Source organism: Labrus mixtus, chromosome 7, assembly GCF_963584025.1.
Source record: "Labrus mixtus chromosome 7, fLabMix1.1, whole genome shotgun sequence".
NCBI lineage: Eukaryota > Metazoa > Chordata > Actinopteri > Labriformes > Labridae > Labrus > Labrus mixtus.
The window spans coordinates 24890287-24912303 of record NC_083618.1 but is presented as its reverse complement, the minus strand read 5'-3'; the positions used below and the strand labels follow the sequence as shown (position 1 = coordinate 24912303).

Genomic DNA, 22017 nt, shown 5'->3' with positions numbered 1-22017 from the left:
TCAGACTTAAAGCTGATTGTTTGTACTTCCTGTCGTTGTGTCCTCGCTTCTGTTGTTCTTACTCTCTGATGTTGGTCTCTTTGGATTAAAGCGTCTGATTCATGAATTTTAGTCCATGAAGCTTCTCATGTCACAGTTTGTGTTCAGTCAGGAAGGCTATAATTCTACTTCCTGTTTACTGGTGAGGTCATAGTGGGTGGAGCTGCAGACGAGACAACAAAAAAACAAGCTCGTAACAGTTGATTGTTTAATTATTTGTTTAATCTCTTAAAAAGTCACCTGATACAAATGTTCCCTGAAAACGACATTTCAAAATAATTACACCAACAACAAAAAAAAAACACACGAAGCTAACGTCAAGTCATCGGTCCGTAAGAGGGTCGCTCTCTTTCACGGGTAAATCTCAAATCTAATCACACGATGTAAAGATAAAAACTCTTCATACCAACGATACTATATGTCATTCCAGTGAACGAAAGAATCAAACAGCTTGAATAAACGCCTTCATCAGACAGCGGTGAAGGCGAGGAAGAAGTCCATCAAGAGCGGCGGATAAACTGCTGCACACCATTTAGATTTCAACAACACGTTGGCAACGTCCGTGACAACATGTCAACAACGTGTTTGTGCAATTTAGAACGTGTGCAGCAGTTTACCTGCAACTATTGCAATCAAAAACAACTGTTGTTGCCATGGTAACACACAGATGTTAATATAATGAGATTGTATAGAATCATATCAAAGTTTAAAAGTTTCAATCTATTGACCCAACAGTCTGTGAACCTGAGCGACTTCATTCATGTTACAACAAGGCCCGTCAGCGTTAACCTCTTCATCACCGTTCAATAAGAAAACATCGATTGATGAATTGCAGGTTACCGTGAGTAAACTTCCTTTTACTCGTACACGTATCCTGCGCTGGTTTGGAGCGTTGCTTGTGCACCTCCTCAGACCTTAACGCCAAACGTCTGCGAGATGTAATATGCATGTAACCACTGGGGGCAGCGTAGAGTTGTGTGTCTAGAGACAGGTTGTGACATCATCAGAGAGCAGCGACAACAATGGAGGAAAGTTTAGAAGAAAAGTTAACGCCATGACCTGAGAATTGACCTTTGATAAACCTCAACTTCCTGTCCTAACCTTCCACCTACAGGAAGGGCCTTACTTTGTTTCAAAATAAAAGCACACAGCGGGTAAAGTTCACTCAGCTTAAGACAGTACAAAACTTCAAAATAAAAGCACACAGCGAGTAAAGTTCTCTCAGTTTAAGACAGGACAAACCTTCAAAATAAAAGCCTAACTATTTTTAAATGTGAAATAATGGAATTCAAACATGCAATTAATCCTGATTACTGACGTTTAGCGGTTAATGGTGATTCAAATGTTAAACGGTTTGACAGCCTAGCTATAATGTTCAGATATCTTTAATAAAAAAGTAGTAAGATTTATGTACAGTGAACTGGAATGTTATTCAGAGCATCATTAGAAAAAAGCCTTCAAACTCATAAAAAAATATAAAAATGTTTTTAAAAATCTTCAAATTTGGAAACACTTCATTCTCTGAGTGCTGAGAGCGTGGTCGCTCTGCTGTCAGCACCCCTCTTTAAAAAAACAGACGTATTTCATCCTTGTCGTTGGACGGAGATAGCCTCTGCTGGTGTCACCGCGCCCACACTCGTGTAGTGCCTCAGGAGTTTGTACCAGGCTCTGCTGCAGCTCAGCAGCTCCTGATTCCCTGTGAGACGACATAAAGCGTTATGAAGCTCCACGTGAGCTTTACTTTGATAGGAAGGTTTTATTATTCAGGACGTCACAGTCTTACCGATGATGCACAGGCCCTCCTTGGCCCGGGTGATGGCCACATTTATCTGGTTGGGGTAGCCCACGAAGCCCAGATGTTTGGACAGCCAGGCTCCGTATGGCTCGCTCTCGATCTCCTCGCTCGGCAGAGAACACACTGTGGATATGATCACGTAACGCCACTCACTTCCTACAAGACAGAGTCACATGATGAGCCGTTGGTTATTAACACAGCGCAGGTTTTAAGTGGGACAGACACTGGATGAACCTTTATCCCTTGTAATAACTCTGAGAGAGGCAAAGTGACAGGTCACCTTGGCTTTTAGTGATTGTCGTCGCAGTGATCTTGTCCAGTTTCTTCTTCTTCAGTTGTTGTTTGATCTCAGTAACTTGTGCGTTATACGGTGCAAGAATCGCAATATCTTGCTGTTTGATTTTGGCTTTGTTCACCATCTCCTCAGCGATGCCAACCTGCAAAAGAACCAAACCAAGAGGCTCAGATTAAACCACGGGTCATTAACAACAAAAAGAAAAAGTAGGGGGATCGATACAGTACCACTCTGTCTCTCTCCTCCTTGTTCGCTTTCGAGTTCTCGTTGCCCTTTGCCGTGTTGACAACCAGACTGACAGTTGTTCCTTTGCAGTCCCCGAAAACGATCGTCATAGGCTTTTTTCCCACACGCAGGACGCTGCTTGGCGGTTCCACCCCGGTTTTGAGCTTTCCCTCATAATATTCTTTAGATGGGAACTCACAGATATCACGATGCTTCAAAGGAACAAAAGAATAGTTAGTGAAGACTTTTTAAAATGTCTAGAAGTCAGCAAATTCAAATCTCAACAAACATACCAAACGTCTCAGTCTACTGAACCTCATTTAGTGCTAATAACACAATCAGATGCTAAATCAGGTACAGGTCCATTGTGGATACTAAACACAGTCATGCAGTACAGTTAAAACCTACAATAACACACTGTTTAAGTGCTCACCATTCTGTACTGGATGTTCAGCATCACTGCCTTCTCTTTGCTCTCCGGCATCGTGTAGAAGCGTTCAAACAGAGACTTGGCCATCCCCAGCTTCTTCACATGCTCGTTCCTCACAACGGGCTGTAGCTGTTTGTGGTCACCGATCAGAACGATCTGAACGTTATAGAGAAGACGACATGTGAGCAGTACTGAACAACGATACAACCAGTGACAAAAACTCCACACACATCAGACTGAGGTGAGAAGATCAACATTTAGCTGGTTATTGGAACTCGGAGAACCCCGGGTTCAAAATGGAAAAACTGGTTCCTGTTGGGAACCTGATCCCAGTATTTCTACAGCCTGTTGAACTCCGCCCCCAACTGTCATTGGGCAAGAGGCGGGGTTACACCCTGGACTGGTCCATCAGACAATCACAGAGCTGACATATAGAGACAGACAACCAGCCACACTCACATTCACACATACGGGCAATTTAGAGTAACCAGTTAACCTAACAAGCATGTCTTTGGACTGTGGGAGGAAGCAGGAGTACCCGGAGAGAACCCACACATGCACGGTGTTGGGATCTCCATGTGTTGAAAGAAAGGTCCAGCCTGCAGCCCATACAGAGTTGCCTGAGTACAAGTATTTTAGATGACTCTTACTACCAGCATGCCATGCTCTGCAGAAACACTCCCAGCATGCTCTGCAACATCTAACACAAGTGTTAAGTGTAGGGTTGATAAAAGCAGTTGTCTCTATTGAAAATTAATAATATTAGTATTTAAATAATTCGAGACTGATTTTGTGATATTTGGTTATTGTTCTCTGACATCAGAGTGGTGCCACTGGTTTTTACTTACTCAAGTTAATAATGTTGTTGATTGATATTAATAATTAATGAAGGATAATTATTAATATTTTTTGAGCACAGAGCAGCTCACAGAGAGCTGAGCAGCATTCCGACTCAAACATTACTGGAGCACACAAGTAGGCCTACCTGATTTTTAACATGGCGATGTGTGTGAGTTGCCTTCCTGCTTACTCACGGTTATCTGACAACTTTCGCTGTTTGTGTGAGGAGGACGAACTTTTCCTCCAGCTGTCGTCCATTGCTACTGCCCAGTCTAAACACCTTTTGTGCTCCGTGCTTTCAGCTCCGGTACATACAGACTCCGACACCACCCTGCCTTGGCATGGTTCCCTTCTTGCTACAAGTGAGTCTTTTCCGGCAGTTGCCCCCCCCATCATGTATAAAGGAAGACGCTACGGTAAGCCTTGGAGCGAGGCCCAAGTCCAGAGCCTGCTCAACTCCAGGGCCCTGGTCACAGGTTAAGCGCGCTGGTCGGCGGAGTAATAACTCTGCGCTTTGTGCTATGTCAGCGACTATCCAGCTGGAAAACAAATTTGAAGTCCTGGAGCCTGTGGTCGATATGCTGAATTTAAAGGATTTCCCTCCCCATGTGCGAGATCTCAATCTCCTGTTTTATCACGGGGACCGCAGTGGTGTCCGCCTCCACCACCCCCCTCTATGCCCCTGTCCGGGCAGCCTGTCTGCAATGGATCTGTACCCCCTGTGTCATCGAGTGCTCCACGGCTGTCTCCCCCGACCCCAGTTCCTTCTACACGTCGAGAGCGGCCTGCTCGTCTCCGGGAAAAGCGCAATGGTGATCCCGCGCGCCTCCCCCAGGCAGCCAAACATCAGTCGGGACCCCCGCCTCGCTCCTCTGGTGGTGTGATATCCTTGTCAGTCCGCAGGCCTGCTATGGATGATACTCGCGCCGGCTGCTCTCCTATAATCATCGTTGGATCATCCATGGTCCGACACATCCATATCAACAGGTGCTGCACCTCCTGCCACCCTGGTGCACTTGTTGAGGATATTAAAAACTCCATCCCACCGCTTCGACGTCACCACTCATCTGTTTCAACTATTGTGGCGCATGTGGGCTCTAATGACCTCAAGATTCAGCAGTCGGAGAATCTTAAAAACAACTTTATCCACCTCATTGACAGTATTCTGATTGCTAAAATGCAGTGTATAATTTCTGGCCCACTTCCATCCCCCTGCTTTGGTGATGTGAAATTCTCCAGGCTAAAATCCGATGGGATTACCCCATGGGAAAAAGGGTGACTTCTCAGCCCCCACAGGCAGAGATGGCATCAGGCCAACTTTCAGTTACCACCGCATGCTTCAAAGCTAAGAAATATCAAAACATCAGATGACTCGGATGGCTCCTGTTCACCCAGAGATCAAAGAATGCGCACAAGGCTCATTGAATCTATGGCAAAGGATGTAGAGCGGTTTGATCCAGATAACTCAAACCTCTGTATCAATGACTACCTCAGAGCGATTAACCTGTGTCTCAGTGATTTACCTGATGCAAGAAAAAAACTCTGGCTGATCTGGAAGACAACTTCCAATAGTGTCCATGACTTCACAACTACCCTTCAGCCTGAGATCAAATACCAGTACTCTGCGCTCTGCAATGCTTTGTGCCAGGAATACTCCACCAACACTGACCCTGCATCTGCCCTTCTTAGTGCTTTCAGTGTCTTGCACCAGAAGCATGAGGCCCCCAAAGATTATTACTGGCACCTAAGATCTGCATATTTCCAGGAACGTAAGGCTCCAGGTTTGGAAGAGAACCAAACTTTCAAGTCCATCTTCATGCACAATCTGCATGGCTGTGTGCGGCACGATGTCACCATGCGTAGTCGTACACATCAGCTTAGTATGAAAGAGATTCGCACAGGAGGTAAGCACACGCTTACGTCCAGGGTTTGTGACACACGATAGTTACCTAACACGTGAAGGCAACAAGTTGCCTCGTACTAGGAATAAGCCTAAGAGACCACGTCACCGGCAGAATAGACAACAGAACCAGAGGGGTGAAGGTGGGAGCCAACCACAGGGTAGGTTCCAGCCTGGAGAACTGATCACTACCAGATCCGAACGGAACTCTGGGATGGCCGTAGCAGAAGGGTAGGTATAACCAGAGTTCCGGTTTGTGTTTTAATATTGGTAGTGAGACACATCATGTACATGTACATTTACACACCTACATGCCACAAACACCATCCCACAGGCTTACTTCTGCCCAGGCTAGGAGTTAGCCCACAAATCTACACCTGACACTCTTCTCTTTCTCTCCTCCTCTTCTTTGTTTGTTTCATTTGTTTTGTTAAATCATGCACCTTGAGCAGCAAAGCTTTGCGAATGCCTGTTAATGTTTTGATGCTTAGTGTTAGACATAGTTAGACATTTTGCCCAGACTTTGCCTCAGTGTCTGCCCAGACTAAAATGCCTCATATTCCTCTGAACTGTTCATCCATGAACTGATTCCCTAATTAACTGCACCAAACCTTTCTCCTCAATCCCAGACACATGGACTCTCTAGCCCGTGCGTAGCCCCAAAGATCGTGACCCGCAACCCGCTCTTTAGGACCCCAACAATTGTAATAATTAAACTCTACTTTAGACTCGTAGTTTTAGTCTATGAGCAATATTGAATATAGAAGGCATACCAAAGGAACATTAATCATTGGCATTCAGACACATTAAGGAGTGTTAGTTTAAATCTCAGGCAGGTTTAAAGGAAAGCACACCTTCTCTGGTTTGTTGCAGACTAATGGAATCAGGGTCTGGGGTTCAGTGGCCATCGCACTTTCATCGATGAGGATCTGACGAGCGCTCACGGTCTTCACCAAGTTCGGAGAGGAAGACTGCGTACATGTGCACAGCACAATGTCATGGCGTTCAAGCTCATATGTCCGAGCATCTCTGAGGAGTTTCTTGTACCTGAGAGGAAACACAAACAGTTCCTCAAATTCAAACTGAGGCTGGACACTGAAGATCCCTCACTTTTTTCAAATCTGACATAAATGCAAATATGAATAACTCCACTTTGAATCACAACATAAAGACAAGTTCCACATTGTCCGTGTGCACTCTATTCCATCAGCGCCACGGTTTCGCTCCGTCTGACAGCAGACATTTGTATATTGTGTTTTATTTTGAAATTGACCGGATGCTCTGTTCGTTTTCTTGTCTGACTTTCTGTCCGGGTCGTTCTATTCTGTCCAGCTCGACGCGTACCTGCAGCGTACTCCGTTGAAAATATATAGTTGAGAATACCTGAAACTAAAGACTGAGAACTGATCAAGAGAATGTTTACTGAGGGAATAAATCAAAAGTAGGAAGACTTTCTTAAAAAACTTATAAACAATCAGACTGCTACTTACAGTCTATGGCGTCCTCTGCTGGACATCAGAGTATTTGTATCATTGTATGAAAAACAAAGAGTGCATCTGAACTTACTCTTTAACCTCTTCATCACTCAGCTGGTCTGACTTGTTCTTTGTCATACGGGCGACTTCGATTCGCTGGTCAAACTCTTTTATTTTTCCTGAGTTAGGGTTTTGGTCCTCTCGCATGCGGTGATGAAGAGTGATGCTCCTAAAACCAGGTGAAATATGCCAGGATCAGTTTAGAGTTCTTTCATTACTAACAGGATGAGTATGTGTGTTTACAGTACCTGAGCTCTGGTTTGGCACGTGCTTGGCGGAGTGTACTACGGGGAAACTGAAGGGTGCCGTCTGGATAAGGATAATCCAGCATCTCCACTTGTTGGCCATACACCCTGAGCGGTTTTATTTTGCCCCCAAATCTTACCAGGTACTCTGTGTAACAACAGTAAACACACATACATGAAGTCGGGTAAGAAAAAACACAACATCATGTGGGGGTTACTTCAGTGAAGACACAGAGGAACTTGCCTGCAACAACATCAACAGACTTGTTGGATGGGCCGCAGTAGAGAATAATTTCTTTCTTGTTCTTATCGTTCGGGTCAACTGATTTTCTTTGGCTCTGAGAGTTCAGCTCAAAGAAACAGTACACCAAGTACACACCCACAACCGTCTTTCCTGTTCCTGAGAGACAAACAGGAAATATAGCTTTAGCCTCAGCAGAGGGTGTCAAGCATCAGGGTGAATAAATGCTGTCGCTCTTACCAGGTGGTCCCTGGATGACTGTGAAGGTATTATTTAGAGCTTTATTAACAGCAAGACGTTGACTCAGGTTTAGCTCAGGCAGTCCATTGTCAAGCTCTGTCCTCCTATAGGGCTGGTCCTTATCTACCGCAAAGAAAAATTAAGAAGCTTCAAAGTTTGCAAGAAAAGAAAAAGTAGTCGAATCAAATTTAGACAAATCAGGAACGGACTCTACAGGTTAGGTCTACAAATAGTCTTGATGTATGAAACAATGACCTGCTGACACATGGACATACCCTCTCTTGGATAGCGTCCAAGTGCTATAGCCTGGACCAGATCAGATGCAGACGTCATGCTAACAACTGCATTCTCTTTTCGGCTACAAAAAAAGAAGAAGGACGTCAACAATGTACAGCTAAAGAGGAAATTGTTTATCGACAATTAACCTCAATGTCAGAGTCAAAAACTCTTAACTCACATGTCTGGCAGGGGCTTTGGGATGATTTCCACTGTAAAAGTAGTGTTCTTCTGGAACACACAGTCAGGAATGGTCTCCATTGGCAGGTAGTTGATGTCGAACTCCACTTTACTTCCTTCATTGGGAAGTTTTTGCAGATCCACTTTTCGTGTTACACCGTGGGCCACCCATGTGAACTCTTTTGGGTCCACCAGTGCAAAATGTTCTGGAGTTGAAGTCAACTTCAGACCTCTTTTGCGTATGCACAGAAAACACTGTGAAAGGTGACACTCAATGGCCCATTTATCGATCCATGCCTGCGGTAAGAAGAAACTCCCTGATAGGGTTCCTCTCTGCTGTTGTTTGAAGGTTAGCACCAGGTTCTCGATGACGATGCTATCCTCTTCATTCACTGCATTGGCAGCAGATTCCATCTCACACAGTGGTTTCCAGATACATACATACTCCTCAATGTTTCCGTAATAAATGTTTGACGGATTGTCTGCAGATCTGGAGAAACATGTGATAGGACTGTGGACGTGTTCCACACAAATCTCAAACTTTGGTTTAATACGCACCAACTGAACAGCAGGCATGTAGTAACCTCTTTTTAGCTCCCGAGTCATTTGGATCTGAAGAGTGTCACCTGCCCTAAGGTCAAGTTTGATCTCCACCTCATGCCCACTTTGTGCCTCTTTCTCCTCCGAGCTGTTTGTGTCAGACTCTGAATCAGGTCTTTCAGACGATTGAGGCAGAGTATTATTTTCTTGTAGCTTCTTTGTACAACCTTTCATTATGAGACCCTTTGTAAGTTTCCAATCTTCTTTGTCAAGTGCTTCAACAGTGTCTTTCCATAGTGTCAGAGGGAGCTCAACACAGGGACCACAGTCTGGCCTTTTTAACTCTTCTTGGATTTCCATGTCGCCAACTGCATAGATCCTCCTTTTCCATGCAAGTCTGACACTTGCATCAACATTCTTAGGTTGGTCCCACAACTGCAAATCCCTGTACATAACTGAGAGATTCTCTCTAGATATGTTCTTGTTAAAAGGAAATGACACTGTAAAGCTTTCTTTGGAAGAATCCACACTGACAACAAAGGCTACTTTAGTAGCACTTTGATTTTTCATGTTCACGGCGTAGAAGAGCTGCTCAGCCTTTTGGTCACGCTCCTTGGCCCTCGTGAGGCTGAGCTCAAATTCATTGCAAAGACTCGTTATCTCCTCTTCAGTGTACTGGACAACACTGTTGCTTATGACAGAATGCAAAAGTCTTTGCAAGACGATGTCCATGTAGCGCCTTATCGGTGATGATGCTTGTGTGTAAAATGGTACACTCAGAGTGTAATGCCCAACCTGGGATTCAGATGAACCAAAGGGGGCGACAAGAGCTTTACTAGAGCACTTTCTGAACTCATCAATGACTGGTTTGAGAAGAGGGTGGATGTCATCTGCAGCAATCAGGTCAACCATTTTGTCTACATCATCAGCTTCAGCAGCAGATCGGATATTGTTCCACACTTCAGTGAGGACTGGGAACTTTTCACAGTTTGGGGCTTTTCCATTATGTTCCACTTTGTGCCGCACAGCAGAGGACAGCGGGATCAATCCTCCACATTTCTCTTTGAATTCTTTTATCTTTTCGGGATTCGGTTCTTTCTGGCAGCGCAGGGGTGTGCAGCACTTGGTTTTGTCTGAACCAATCAAAGTCATTGATGCATGTGTGTTGTATAACACACTCAGCTCCTCGATCATCAGATGGGCTTTACGCTTCCCGGGAACTCTTTGTTCATCGGGCTGGGAGTAGGCCCAATCCACAAGTCTTTTCTTCCTCTGGGCTTTTGCAAAACAGTACGCCATGCTCACACAGTCTTCTACTGTTTTAAATTCAAGTCCTGTTCCACGTCTCTTAGTGATCACTTCTTCTGCCTCACTATAGGACAGCCTCTTATTCGAGTTGATTTGTGACAGCTGGAATTTGGGCTGTCCAATGATCTCATTTGTTTGCTTGTTTGCTTGGATCATTAATGAGACGACCCTGCGATCTTCACCCTCGAGAAGACTTAAATGTCCAGTGCTCAGGTTTTCAGGGAACATGTGATTAGGTTTCTCATCATTACAGTAATAACTGGTACCACGCTTTTTTGCAAACACATCTAATTTACTGCCCAGTTGAACATAGCTTGCAACATCTGCAATATGGATTCCCAATTCATACTGGTCTTCCATTTCCCTGACACTAATGGCATCATCCAAGTCCTCTGCTTCTTCAGGATCAACAGTGAAAGTGATCACATCACATAAGTTTTCTCTTCTTGTCCTGTCTTCATCTTCCTTTGAGAGATCATCATCTGATGTTAACACATTGGGTTCAACTTTGAATTCCTCATTCAGGATCCGTAGTCCATCAGTCAAAGATGTGCCAACTGGAATTATTTCGATGACCCTGCCCAAAGGGAAACGATAAGGTTCTCTCCAGCCAATCACTTTCACCATGAACACATGATTCTGCCTGAGCTTTTCATTTATACGTTCATGTGCCACAGGTGGCCTCAGCATAGTTCGCTCCCATATTGGCAGGAAGTTTCGCCTTTTTTTGGTGATCAGAATGCATATTTTGGGCTCAGATCTTTTAAGAGGAATCATCAACCTTCTGACAAATTTACTTTCAGTATTTTGTCTTGGTTTGCTGTAATCCTCATCCTCAAGCAAGCACACAAGTACACGGGCTGATTCTGCCTCTTTGGTGATGCTGACCACTTTTGTTGATCGTAAGACCACTTCGTCTCCAGTGAAGACATTACCCATGTTGGCCCTTCCCTTAATGAGAAAATGTCTGGCAGGGTTATGAAATGGAATGACATAACCTCTGTTAGATGACTCCCTGAACACCTTCCCCTGTGTGTACTCCTCTGGTTGATTGTTACATGACAACAGGTCTTTCCCACCACAGACCTTACTGTACGATGATCTGAACTTTTGGTGATTGATGTCTTTTCCTTGGACTGTGTCTTCATTTGAACTGTATTCTGATTCCAGCTTTATATATTCATCTTTCAGCTCTTGAAGTATTGCGTCATTGAGGCCTTCACTCTCTTCTGCATGTTCAGTCTTCTTAAACCTTGCCGTTTCCATTACGTCTTTTTCAAAGAAGCCTTTGGTGAAATGCTTTGGTTCAACGCTGTTGTTGCTGATGCAATGGTCTATGTAGCTCTTCCAGACTGCAGAGCATTTCCCAAAGCAACAGAGCGCAGCGGAATCTCCAACCACTACCACCTGGGACTGAGCCCTGGTCATCGCAGTGTTTAACACACGGGCATCATTGAACAGCTCCAGACCAGCCAGGTGAGACGTCTTCAGACTGTCACGTGTTTGAACAGCTGTTATTACCACTGCCCTGAACTGTTTGCCTGTTAACAAATGAAGACAATGTTGATTAAGCTAAAATGACGATTAAATATATGAACAGTTATATAAATATAACATGACTTCAGCAATCCTTTCTATCCAACATAATGGGATAATCATGCAGGAGATTTAGGAGAGCTGCATTGTAACTACCTTGCACATTTGTAAGATTCTCAACACAGACTCCATGAATGCGTCTTTTCGATAGGGCTTTCCGAATTTTCCATACCTTTGAACAATAAAATAAACATAATTAAAACTGACTGTATCTAACAGGCAGTTTCATTTTGGCAGAAATGTACATTATATTATGATGATATTCCATCTTTTGACAACTCTAACGTTTACCTGAATCCCCTCTGACAGGACACAGATTGAGCCTGGGTCTTTGGCCCCCCAGGTCGATGGCCACTGTTTGAGAATCTCTTCCACTGCTTCAACCACTTTGGTTACCTCTTCTTTGTTGCACCAAGACAAAGACACTGTGTCCAAGAGACACTCTCCCCTAACATGGTAAAACTTGAGGGCATGGCCATTGGCAGGAGCTGGGATATTTCCAGCAGCTTTGATGACATCATTTTTACCAACGTAGAAATAAGTGGACACAAACTCCACAATCTCTGACGTTGAGCGGTAGTTTTCACTGAAAATGATTCGACTGTTGTGTGCAGCGTCACATTTCTGGCCTTGATAGTAGTGGAACAAGCGATTGAGGAGCGTTTGATTTGAACGGTGATGGTCATCGACCGAGAAAAGCTTTGGCCCCATTTGCATGTGGTCTCCAGCCAAAACCACTCTAGTGTCCGGTCCTGCAAGACCAAGGGCCAACAGAGCTTCACACTCCAGCATCTGAGAGGCCTCATCAATAAGGATGTGGGTGAAGTATCCCTCTGGGAGCTTTAGGTCTACAAAACGTCTTGCCATTGATGTCGTGGTTATGACTATTTTGTGGCGATCTAGAGCAGCTTTCGTCGGTGGCAGAAAACACTGTCCATCCTCAGAAAGGAGGCAGTATTTCAGAGTTATCGCATCTGTAGCAAACAGAGCTTTCCCATGTTTGTTTGCTTTTATTCGAAGAGGCCTCAATCCATAATTTCCTCCATCAATGAAGGGATGGAGGTGATCTCTGACATAAAGATCTGCCGAACTGAAATGAAATGATGTAAAGGATTTCAGTACATGTTTGTGTTGCTATATAAAATATATTTTCAACAACATTCAAAAGAAGTCCAGACAATCAGGTCAAGACATAGTCAGGCATCCTAAATCCCAAAGAGGGAGCACACAAGTAGACAAGCAGGAGGGGGAAGACCACTTTTCCCCAATGCTGATTGATTTTGCATTTATATTATTACAACATATGGAAGGAAAGCAGGCAGTTACATTCTGTACACTATAACTGGCTTCTCATGCAGCCCATCTTTCTGTGATTTATATTGAAAAGAAAAAGTAAATGACAGCAGATAAATGCAGTGTTTATGAGGTAGCAGTTTGTGGTCACAGCGTTAACGAGCAACGAGACGAGGAGCTGCTGATAGAGAGAATACACTTATTTCAATCTGTAATTGAGCATCTCTGTTGAGCGTCATGCTGGTGTATCTATGACGGCAGCCCCATGGCCTGTAGTCTGGACATTATGACATGCAAGGACTCAGACTCTGAATGTACAGTGAACAGTTCTCTGACTACTGATGGCGATATCAGCCATACTTTTACTAGAGTCATGAAAACCAGAAAACTGGCAGTTTGGGTTTTCATCAAACATCACAAAAGTGTTAAACGATGAATCTATAGTCATCACTGGGATGTTTTACCTGTTGGTGTAGGTGCAGATCAGCACTTTGCTGTGAGGCTGCTTACACAGCTCTCTGGCTGCAGTAGCGAGGGTGAACGTTTTCCCAGTTCCAAACGGTCCATAAATGAGGAGCGGTGCCACATTTCTGGGGACAATGGAGTTCCCCGTGATGAAGCCGATTGCTGACTGCTGCTTTGGGTTCAGCTTCTTGTGGAGAACATCACTTTGAGGAACTGCACAATCTTTGAGGTCTGGTAGCACTCTTTTGGTATCAGGAAGGAGGTCTACGGCCTTGTGCATGGTGCAGAAGCTGAAGCGGTCCAGCTGAAACTGTACCTCCATTTGATACGTTTGATTTCCCTCGAGTGACAGATCAGAGCAGCATTTTTTAGACAGCTGCAAATACATTTTGTTTTCACTTGTTTTGTCCTGCAGAATGGTGGCTTCGTAGACCTTTGAGTTTGTCCCGTCTGAAGATATTGGGGCGATTAGGCCGGACTTGATGCTGCGCTTTAGAACCTGTCCTTCAGGGGTGTCTGGAGTGAGGTTACAAGAAATCGAGACAGCACAGTAGAGTTGTCCTAGAGGAGCTATCATAGTGCCAAATTGTGTGCTCGTCAAAGTATCCAGAGTTGTGATTTCACCACGAACATTTAGTCTAAAGGAAATAAAGGAAAGGGTTCAGAATTGATTCATAAATATGTTGACATTTTTTCTTTGTAACCCCCCAATTTCCCCATACTCTGTGCACGGCGCGGTCCGTCAGCGACTCGCGCTGTGGAAATCACAGTCATTGACTAGAGTGGCAGCGAATGGTCGGCAAGCATGGAATATGTGGAAATTGGGAGTAAAAGGAAAATAAGGATTTAAATGTCTTACCTTGAAACAACCTGGTCCTCTGCTCGTTCCTCATCATAAAGGAAGTGGTGCATTCTCTCTCTGTAGTTCTCATGATTCAGAGGGGTCTGGTTGGTTCTGGAGGATTTATACAGGAAGTTAATCTGCGGAGGTTTGTACTCCTTCAACAGCTCCTCCTGCTCTTCTGTCCTGGACGAACCTGGAATAATGACCCTGTTCCCTCGATGCCAACGCTCAGCAGTTTGAAAGGTGGCTCTTGGGTTCACAGCTGGGTCTTCGGTTTCATCCAAGACCAGCTGCTGTCCTACTCTTACTCTGAACTTCTTCAGCAGAACAGGTCTCATACCAAAATCCAGCACTAACCATTGTTCGTACAGTCCAGGGTTGATTGATGTAAAAGACACGGTGATGTCGTAGGTCGTGTCCTCTACGAGAAAGTGTTTTCCTGACAAGTAGATGCAGGGACTAGAACTCATGTTACCGAGGCTGAATGAAGCGCCTGGTTCTTGCTTCAGGAGTGCAACATGCACAAGTTGTCTCTGTAAAGAGAAGTGGCGATTAGTAGCTTGTCTGACAGTTTTTAACTTCAAATCAGTCTTCCTGAATGATTTTGTTGGTATCCATAATGCTGCAGCCATGTTTGTTTCCTGTGTTGTGTTTACCTGTTACTTAGCCCACACCTGTTCCCTGAGTGTACGATGAGTCCTGTTCAGGTCTACAAGGCTCCTAACTGACCCATACAATTTGTTACTAGATCCAAATGTAGTGGATAATTTATGAAGGAATATTTATACCTAACACCCATCCAATGAACATCTGAGAAGACGGGAACATTTACAGATATGGGTTCCACAACAGCGCCTTAAAGGCTTTATATGCGATTTTTTGATCCAGCAGATGTCGCCCTTGAGCACCAGCATGAAACCAAAACAACTCGCGGTGCATTGTTGTGTTAGCATGCTAATGCTAGCGATCTTTATTATGCTCGTATCTTCACACTGCATGTAAATTTACCCGAAATGACCATGATCTAGAAACACAGATAAGCAGTGAGTACAGTATGTTATTCTTCTTTTCTCTAGTCCCTCAATTAAACAACTTTTATACGCGAGGGGATGAGCCGGCCGGCCTTCCTGGCGATGTAAACAAAGTGAATATAGGACTTGGAAAACTCGGAAAGCATCACAGACAGTGGGACTCGGGTGTTACACTCATTGTAGACAGTCATGACTCACAGAGTTATTTTCAGAGGATATACTTGATTTCCATTACATTTAAGTGTGAAAAATCGCATATAAAGACTTTAACGAGGTACTGTTGTCATTACACCTTTGTACTACAGGAGGCGCTAAACAGGTATCAATACTGTCACTCGTATTACATTCTGCCAGGACGTGGATCTTTGCCATAATGTCATTTCTGGTGTAAACACACATCAGGTCGTAGTGCACACTGGAGTTAACACTGATTGTTCGGTGACTGAAAAACATTTGATTGGTGCAAAAAATCAGTATTAAAAAAAATTAGAAAAAGGTACAAGACTGTGTACATGTTTTTTTTTCAGGAGTCAATAAACTACATATCCCACAATCCATTGAAAATTATCCCTCTTCTTCTTAATGTAATGTTGGTCGTTGTTATCATGTTTATACTGTTCATACATGTGTTGTAGTTTGTGTTGTTGAATAAACTACATTTGCTATTAGCACATTTACTGTTAACTAACTAGCTAGCTAGCCTGCTAGCATACAATGCTGAGGGGTGGGAAACATTGCCATGGTAACAGCGAGCTCCACCAATCAGAGACGTCGCTGTGACACTCTATGATCATGGGTAGTGTAGTTCTTTTACCCGACATGGTGAATAAACTGTGTTGTTCTTAAAGGTCGATATCAACTTGTGTCTCCTACAGGAACATAAACCATCGTTTCACACTCAAGTAGCTCGTGGTCAGTCTACCTGTGATGGTTATGACATCATGGCTAATAATCAAATCCACTATGGAGATAATGAAGGGGATATTTACTTCCTGAACCAAACTGTTGAGCTCTTTACCAGGTAGTCTGTTTGGTGCTGCAGAGAGCGCCTCTATTGTCTACGAAAATGTTCCTGCTGCTGAAGTTAACTGTGTACATGAGCAAAGTTATACAGCTAATGTAAAAACTAGCTGTCAAAGTCTTACCTCTGTTTCCACCTGGAAGTGCCACTGCAGTGTTCCATCGGCCTGTTCACGCTGAACGCTTAAATCTTCATCACAGGAGATGCTGACGTCGTCAACTTGTTCTGATATCTGTTCAACAGTGACAGTTACATTCTCTCAAATGAGATTGTTGTGTTTAAAAATCAGATATACTAATTATTCCTAAATATTATCTCTGCATGTGATACACACTGTAGGGACGAAGGCCAGTAACGCACACGACAAGCTAAAGGGGCCGACTTGAGCCTAATTCTCTCCTTCTGACAGTCCAGATGTTTAAACGATTTTGAAGATGATCTCGCCAGATGTTCCTGTTATGTGAGGTATTAGAGGTGATCTGATCAGTTCAGAAGGAAGTTATTGTTAAAGGTCACATATTCTCCTCCTCTTCAGTGTAAACAAGTCTCAGAGCTCCTCAAAACGTGTGTGAAGTTTCTTGTTCTACTGTAAATCCACTCTGATCCTGTATTTGATCATGCCTATAAACCCCTCTATTTCAGCCCTGCTCAGAACAGGCTGTTTCTGTGTCTGTACCTTTAAATATGTAAATGAGCTGTGTCTGACCACACCCCCTCTCTGGAAGGGCTTGGGTGTCTCTGGCTTTCTCGCTCCATGTCCTATTGTTTACGGTGAGAAGGCAGACTCAGAGGGCAGAACAAACACCTAGCTGTGGGAGTGTCACCCACCTGGGGGAGGGGTTACTGCCCTTTGTGATGTCATGAAGGGAAAATCTCGGCCTGTTTGAGCACACATTTACTGAAAAGTGGAGCAGGGAAAAGACGGAGAGGATGGACTTTTCTCATCATTGGGGGGTTTGTAGACAGACTAGAGACACATATTAGAGTTAGAGGAACATGGGGAAGAGGATTTTAAAGAATAAGTGACCCTTTAACATGTATAATATTGGGGGGAACCTGAGGAAGTGAGTTGACTGAAGAAGGAGGGAAATCAATATTTATTCTCCTCGCTCTGTAACATGTACAGAACACGTTCACGCCGTCTTCACAACTTTATCCAGAGTTTTTTACTTTTTATTTGTGAATTTTCAGTAAAAACTCCAAAGAGAGATTTCCAGAGTTCAGAATCCAGACTCTGAATGAATCTGTGTGTGAGCAGCTGTTTGGGACACATCGTCGCTCTCCACACACTAACTAAACTTCTCTCATTATTCATCGTCATGTGTGGACTCTTTCTCAGTTTACACATCTGTTCAGGTAGTAAACATCTGTTTGTAAACATCTGTTCAGATTGTAAACATATGTTAGTAAACATCTGTTTGTAAACATCTGTTCAGATTGTAAACATCTGGTCGTAAACATCTGTTCAGGTTGTAAACATCTGTTCAGATTGTAAACATCTGTTCGTAAACACCTGTTTGTAAACATCTGTTCAGGTTGTAAACATCTGTTTGTAAACATCTCTTCAGATTGTAAACATCTGGTTGTAAACATCTGTTCAGATTGTAAACATCTGGTTGTAAACATCTGTTCAGGTTGTAAACATCTGTTCAGATTGTAAACATCTGGTTGTAAACATCTGTTTGTAAACATCTGTTTGTAAACATCTGTTTGTTAACATCGGTTTGTAAACATCTGTTCAGGTTGTAAACATCTGTTCAGATTGTAAACATCTGTTAAGATTGTAAATATCTGTTCAGGTTGTAAACATCTGTTAAGATTGTAAATATCTGTTCAGGTTGTAAAGATTTGTTTGTAAAGATCTGTTCAGGTTGTAAACATCTGTTAAGATTGTAAATATCTGTTCAGGTTGTAAAGATTTGTTTGTAAAGATCTGTTCAGGTTGTAAACATCTGTTTGTAAACATCGGTTTGTAAACATCTGTTTGTAAACATGTGTTGGGGGGACCAGGCTTTGGCCTCTTAGTTTTAAAGTCTGATTGATGAGTGTGAGAGCTCTTCTTATCTTTTAGTCTGATCGTGTTCAAAGAGAAACAGGATAACAGCGTGGTACTCACGATGTGCACCTCGTTGCTGCTGTTTCTGTACTCCTCCAGGAGCTTTTCATTATAGCACATGAGACCCTGAGCGTCCATGTTGTCTCTGATCTCCTTCTCCTCTGCAGTTCGCATCATCCACTCCTGCAGCTCCTTCACAGAATGAGCTTTGGGGCACTTGCTGCCATACTCACATGTCAGGGGTCTAAAGGATGGAGGACACATTCATACAGCTGATCCAGCACAATGCTTCACAACACTGACAGCACTCAAACCTTTCAACATCTGTACACATTTTGGATTGACAACACTGGTGTTCAAAGATTACAAAGTCTACATTTTTAAACCCATAATCCCTAACAATAAGGATTTAATGGAAACCCTGCAGCCAATCAGATCCCAGTGTCAGACGTTAAAACAGGTGGATGAAGCTGTTGGTGTTAAACAATCAGGCTCACAGTGAGACAGAGTGCACGAGTGTTTGACGTGTAAATCAGTCGTGTGGTTTACCTCTCGCACAGCCTGAAGTCAGCTCGCTGGCCGTGTGGTGGCCGCCGCTCTCTCCATCTGGTGGTGGTGTCCTCAGACAGTAACTGAGCATGCTCCAGAGAGGAGCAGTGCTTGTAGAAGCTCTCGGGGGAGAACAGGGTCAGCAGGCAGACTTTGCAGTATATGGAGCCATGTTTGTGCTTTGACTGATCCTTCTGGCTCAGCTGGAGAAGATGAGGCCGCACGGGCAGCCCGCCATGCTCCGCCCTCCACACCGCCATCTCCACCTCGCTCTGGGCGGAGTGGCATTGACCGGCCGGGTGCCAGCAGGGCTTCCCCTGCTGGACGTGGCTGCAGAAGTCAAAGGGACAGTTTGGTGGAATAGGGCGCACCTGGCTGTAGACCTGCTTCCCGCAGTTCCCTGACAGGTGATGGACTAAGACGGGCTCCCAGTGGTGCGCTGCGTCTGCTGAACAGGTGGCGTTCCACCTTTTGCCTGTCAGTTTTTTGTCTTGAAAGCAGTCTCTACACAGCTCCATGAATTCCCCTGGACACTGTTGGAGGATGCTCTGAGCTGCGTGTTCAGGAGTTGAAGCTGCCTCAGACTCAATGATGAGTCTCATGAACTCGTCTCTGTCCATGTCCTTGTCTCTGACATGGTTCCACACCGTCGCCTCCTCAAAGCTTCGAGCAAAGGTGCAATTGTCTCCGTGTTGAGAGCATCCAAAGCCCTCGTTGAAGTACATACACTCTTTGTAGAAAACATTGCGACCAAACTGTCCGGATGTGGGACGCTCAGAGACGGGGCGCCACTCCTGAGAGGATTTGAATTTGGCTAAAAGCAGATTTCTTCTACACTTGTGACCTACTGACTGAACAGCGTAGGTGATTTCTTTGTATTTGGTACAACACAGTTCACAGGCAGCCTTCAGATCTAGAGTGTTTAGGATGTCAGGTTGGTTGGCGTTGGATGGATCAGACACTCTCTCGGTCTGAGTGATCAGCTGGCAGAGGAGGAAATGATCCACTGTGTGTTGCTTCTCAAACGTCCACACGGCAGCTTCCTCGTTGCTCCTGGCAAACGTGCAGCGGTTATTGTGTCCCCTGCATCCAGAGCCCTCCTTGAAGTAGTAACACACCTCGTAGCGGCTCGGGTTGGGGAACTTGGGACGCCTGGAAACGGGCCTCCACGTCTGGCCATCCCTGGCTTTGCAGAGCAACAGGCTGCGCTCACACTGATGCTGCACTGACGTCAACGCGTATGTTATTTCTCCCTGCTGGACGGAGCATCGAGGACACACCAGTCTGAGGGAATGTGTGGATAACAGAGGAGCAAGTTTGGACTCGCTGGCCGACATGATGACTCTCTCATAATCTCTCGTAAAAGAGAGCAGATGTACGCAGGCGCGAGGGGGGTCGGCCTGCAAACTGTTTTCTGATGGTTCAGTTATAAATCTGATGATCTTTGACTTAAAGAAAGAAATGTCTGATGAGATGGAATCATTTTCTGATCGAAGGCTGACAAGTGTCCGAGTTCGCTCCAATCTGTCTGAAAAAAGAGAAAAGACGAAAAGAGAGCACAAAAAGAAGTTGTTAATGAAAACTTCTTCAGTGTTTTTGAACATATATTTGGGTAACCTGAGTGTCTACTGACCCACAAAATGTGAAATAAATCCATCCAGTCCTTTGTTTGTGGTCTGCATAAGTCTTACAACACAGAGAAAAATGCTCTGTTTCAAATGTGCTCTCCTTGTGATGTCACAGTAGGATTCTGGTTAAAAAAAATCCCCTCCCCTCCCCTGGTATCTCCCCCCATGAACTCCACCCCCAGACTAGAACAAAACTTTTGCACAGGTCGGCCATTTTTATTCTCGCTACAGAGGAGTGATGTCTACTGGGAAAACTCAGGGGGGGCTCATTGCATTTAAAGAGACACACACACCAAAACGGAGCGTTCTGAGAGAGCTGGTTTATACAGGGTCACAGACCTCCTCTGGTGCTTGATTCATGTTATATTTTGACCAAAGCACAGCAGCACAGATGTTTCATTTAGACCACAGGGGACTGTTTCAAAAGGTAGAACAGGGTCTGTTGTTTTTGTCCCTCACCGGCTCAGGTTGTTATTCTAAGTCTCTGCAGGGATTTCTTCTTCACAGTGTCGTAGTGTTACTGTGTTTGTTTCAGTGTGTTGTTTACTCTCTCTCTCTCTCTCTCTCCTCCCTCTCTCTCCCTCTCCGATCGTTCTAAATCACAGCTAAATCCCTGAATACAAAGAGCAGCCCTCAGCACATTTTTGCCTTCAAAATAAAACAATCATACACCAAACACACCTGAACACTTCTGATGGTCGTGTTTGGAATTGACCACCTGTCATATATATACATAGATTGAGAGAGATATGTGTGTGTGTTGGTTCTTCCTGGAAATGTGTGGAAACATTTGGGACGAAGTGAAAAAGTCACAGTGCGACTTTAATCCACTAGAGGGCGCTGTTGTGTAATGTTAAAAAAGCAGCTGGAGGCGGAAACAGACCATCAGAATGATGTCAGAGAACTACAGGCTCCAATTAGCAGGAAGTGAAATATCTACAGTTTAACAAACTGCGCTTTGTAAACTTCTTAATCTTACTCTCACTGCTTATTCTCTATTTCATTTTCAGATTCTTGAATGTATTTCCTACTCATACATGAAGAGGTATCACTCACGTCGGTCACGGTTAGGATACCCTGTGCATTACTTTGGGAGAGTAGAAGTATTCATATCTATGTCTCTGTTCTGTTTAGAGTCTGCTGACATTTATAAACACTGAGTGTGACGTCATGCCAACAAAAACAAGTAGAAGTAGAAGAAGAACTCTTACCGTGAACCGTCTGATCTTCATTCGTGTCACATCGCGCAGACGCACTGACTTCCTCCGCGTTCTGGAAATGAGCAGCAGCAGCAGCGCGTGCAGCCAATAGCCTCAGGTGTCCGACTGAAGACTGTGTGTGTGTGTGTGTGTGTGTGTGTGTGTGTGTGTGTGTGTGTGAGGAGGAGTCTGCATCTCTTAAGTTTCGTTTCTGCGGTTTGTCGTCAGTGGCAGGTGGAGTGATGC

At 44.3% G+C, this 22017-nt stretch overlaps 1 protein-coding gene across 1 annotated transcript; it reads right to left on the bottom strand.

Annotated features, from left to right (window-relative positions):
- Positions 1–239: 239 nt before the first annotated feature.
- LOC132977264 (helicase with zinc finger domain 2-like) lies at positions 240–21892 on the bottom strand. The gene is made up of 20 exons (XM_061041733.1): positions 21784–21892; positions 18945–20472; positions 18456–18639; positions 16464–16571; positions 14303–14820; positions 13443–14081; positions 11977–12775; positions 11782–11857; positions 8243–11630; positions 8061–8143; positions 7786–7908; positions 7549–7704; positions 7308–7452; positions 7091–7228; positions 6379–6571; positions 2788–2940; positions 2357–2566; positions 2115–2271; positions 1823–1990; positions 240–1735 (listed from the first exon to the last, which is right to left on the bottom strand). Exons 2-20 carry the CDS (start codon positions 20279–20281, stop codon positions 1623–1625), a joined length of 8688 nt encoding a protein of 2895 aa, XP_060897716.1. The 5' UTR covers positions 20282–20472; positions 21784–21892; the 3' UTR covers positions 240–1622.
- Between the last annotated feature and the right edge of the window lie 125 nt (positions 21893–22017).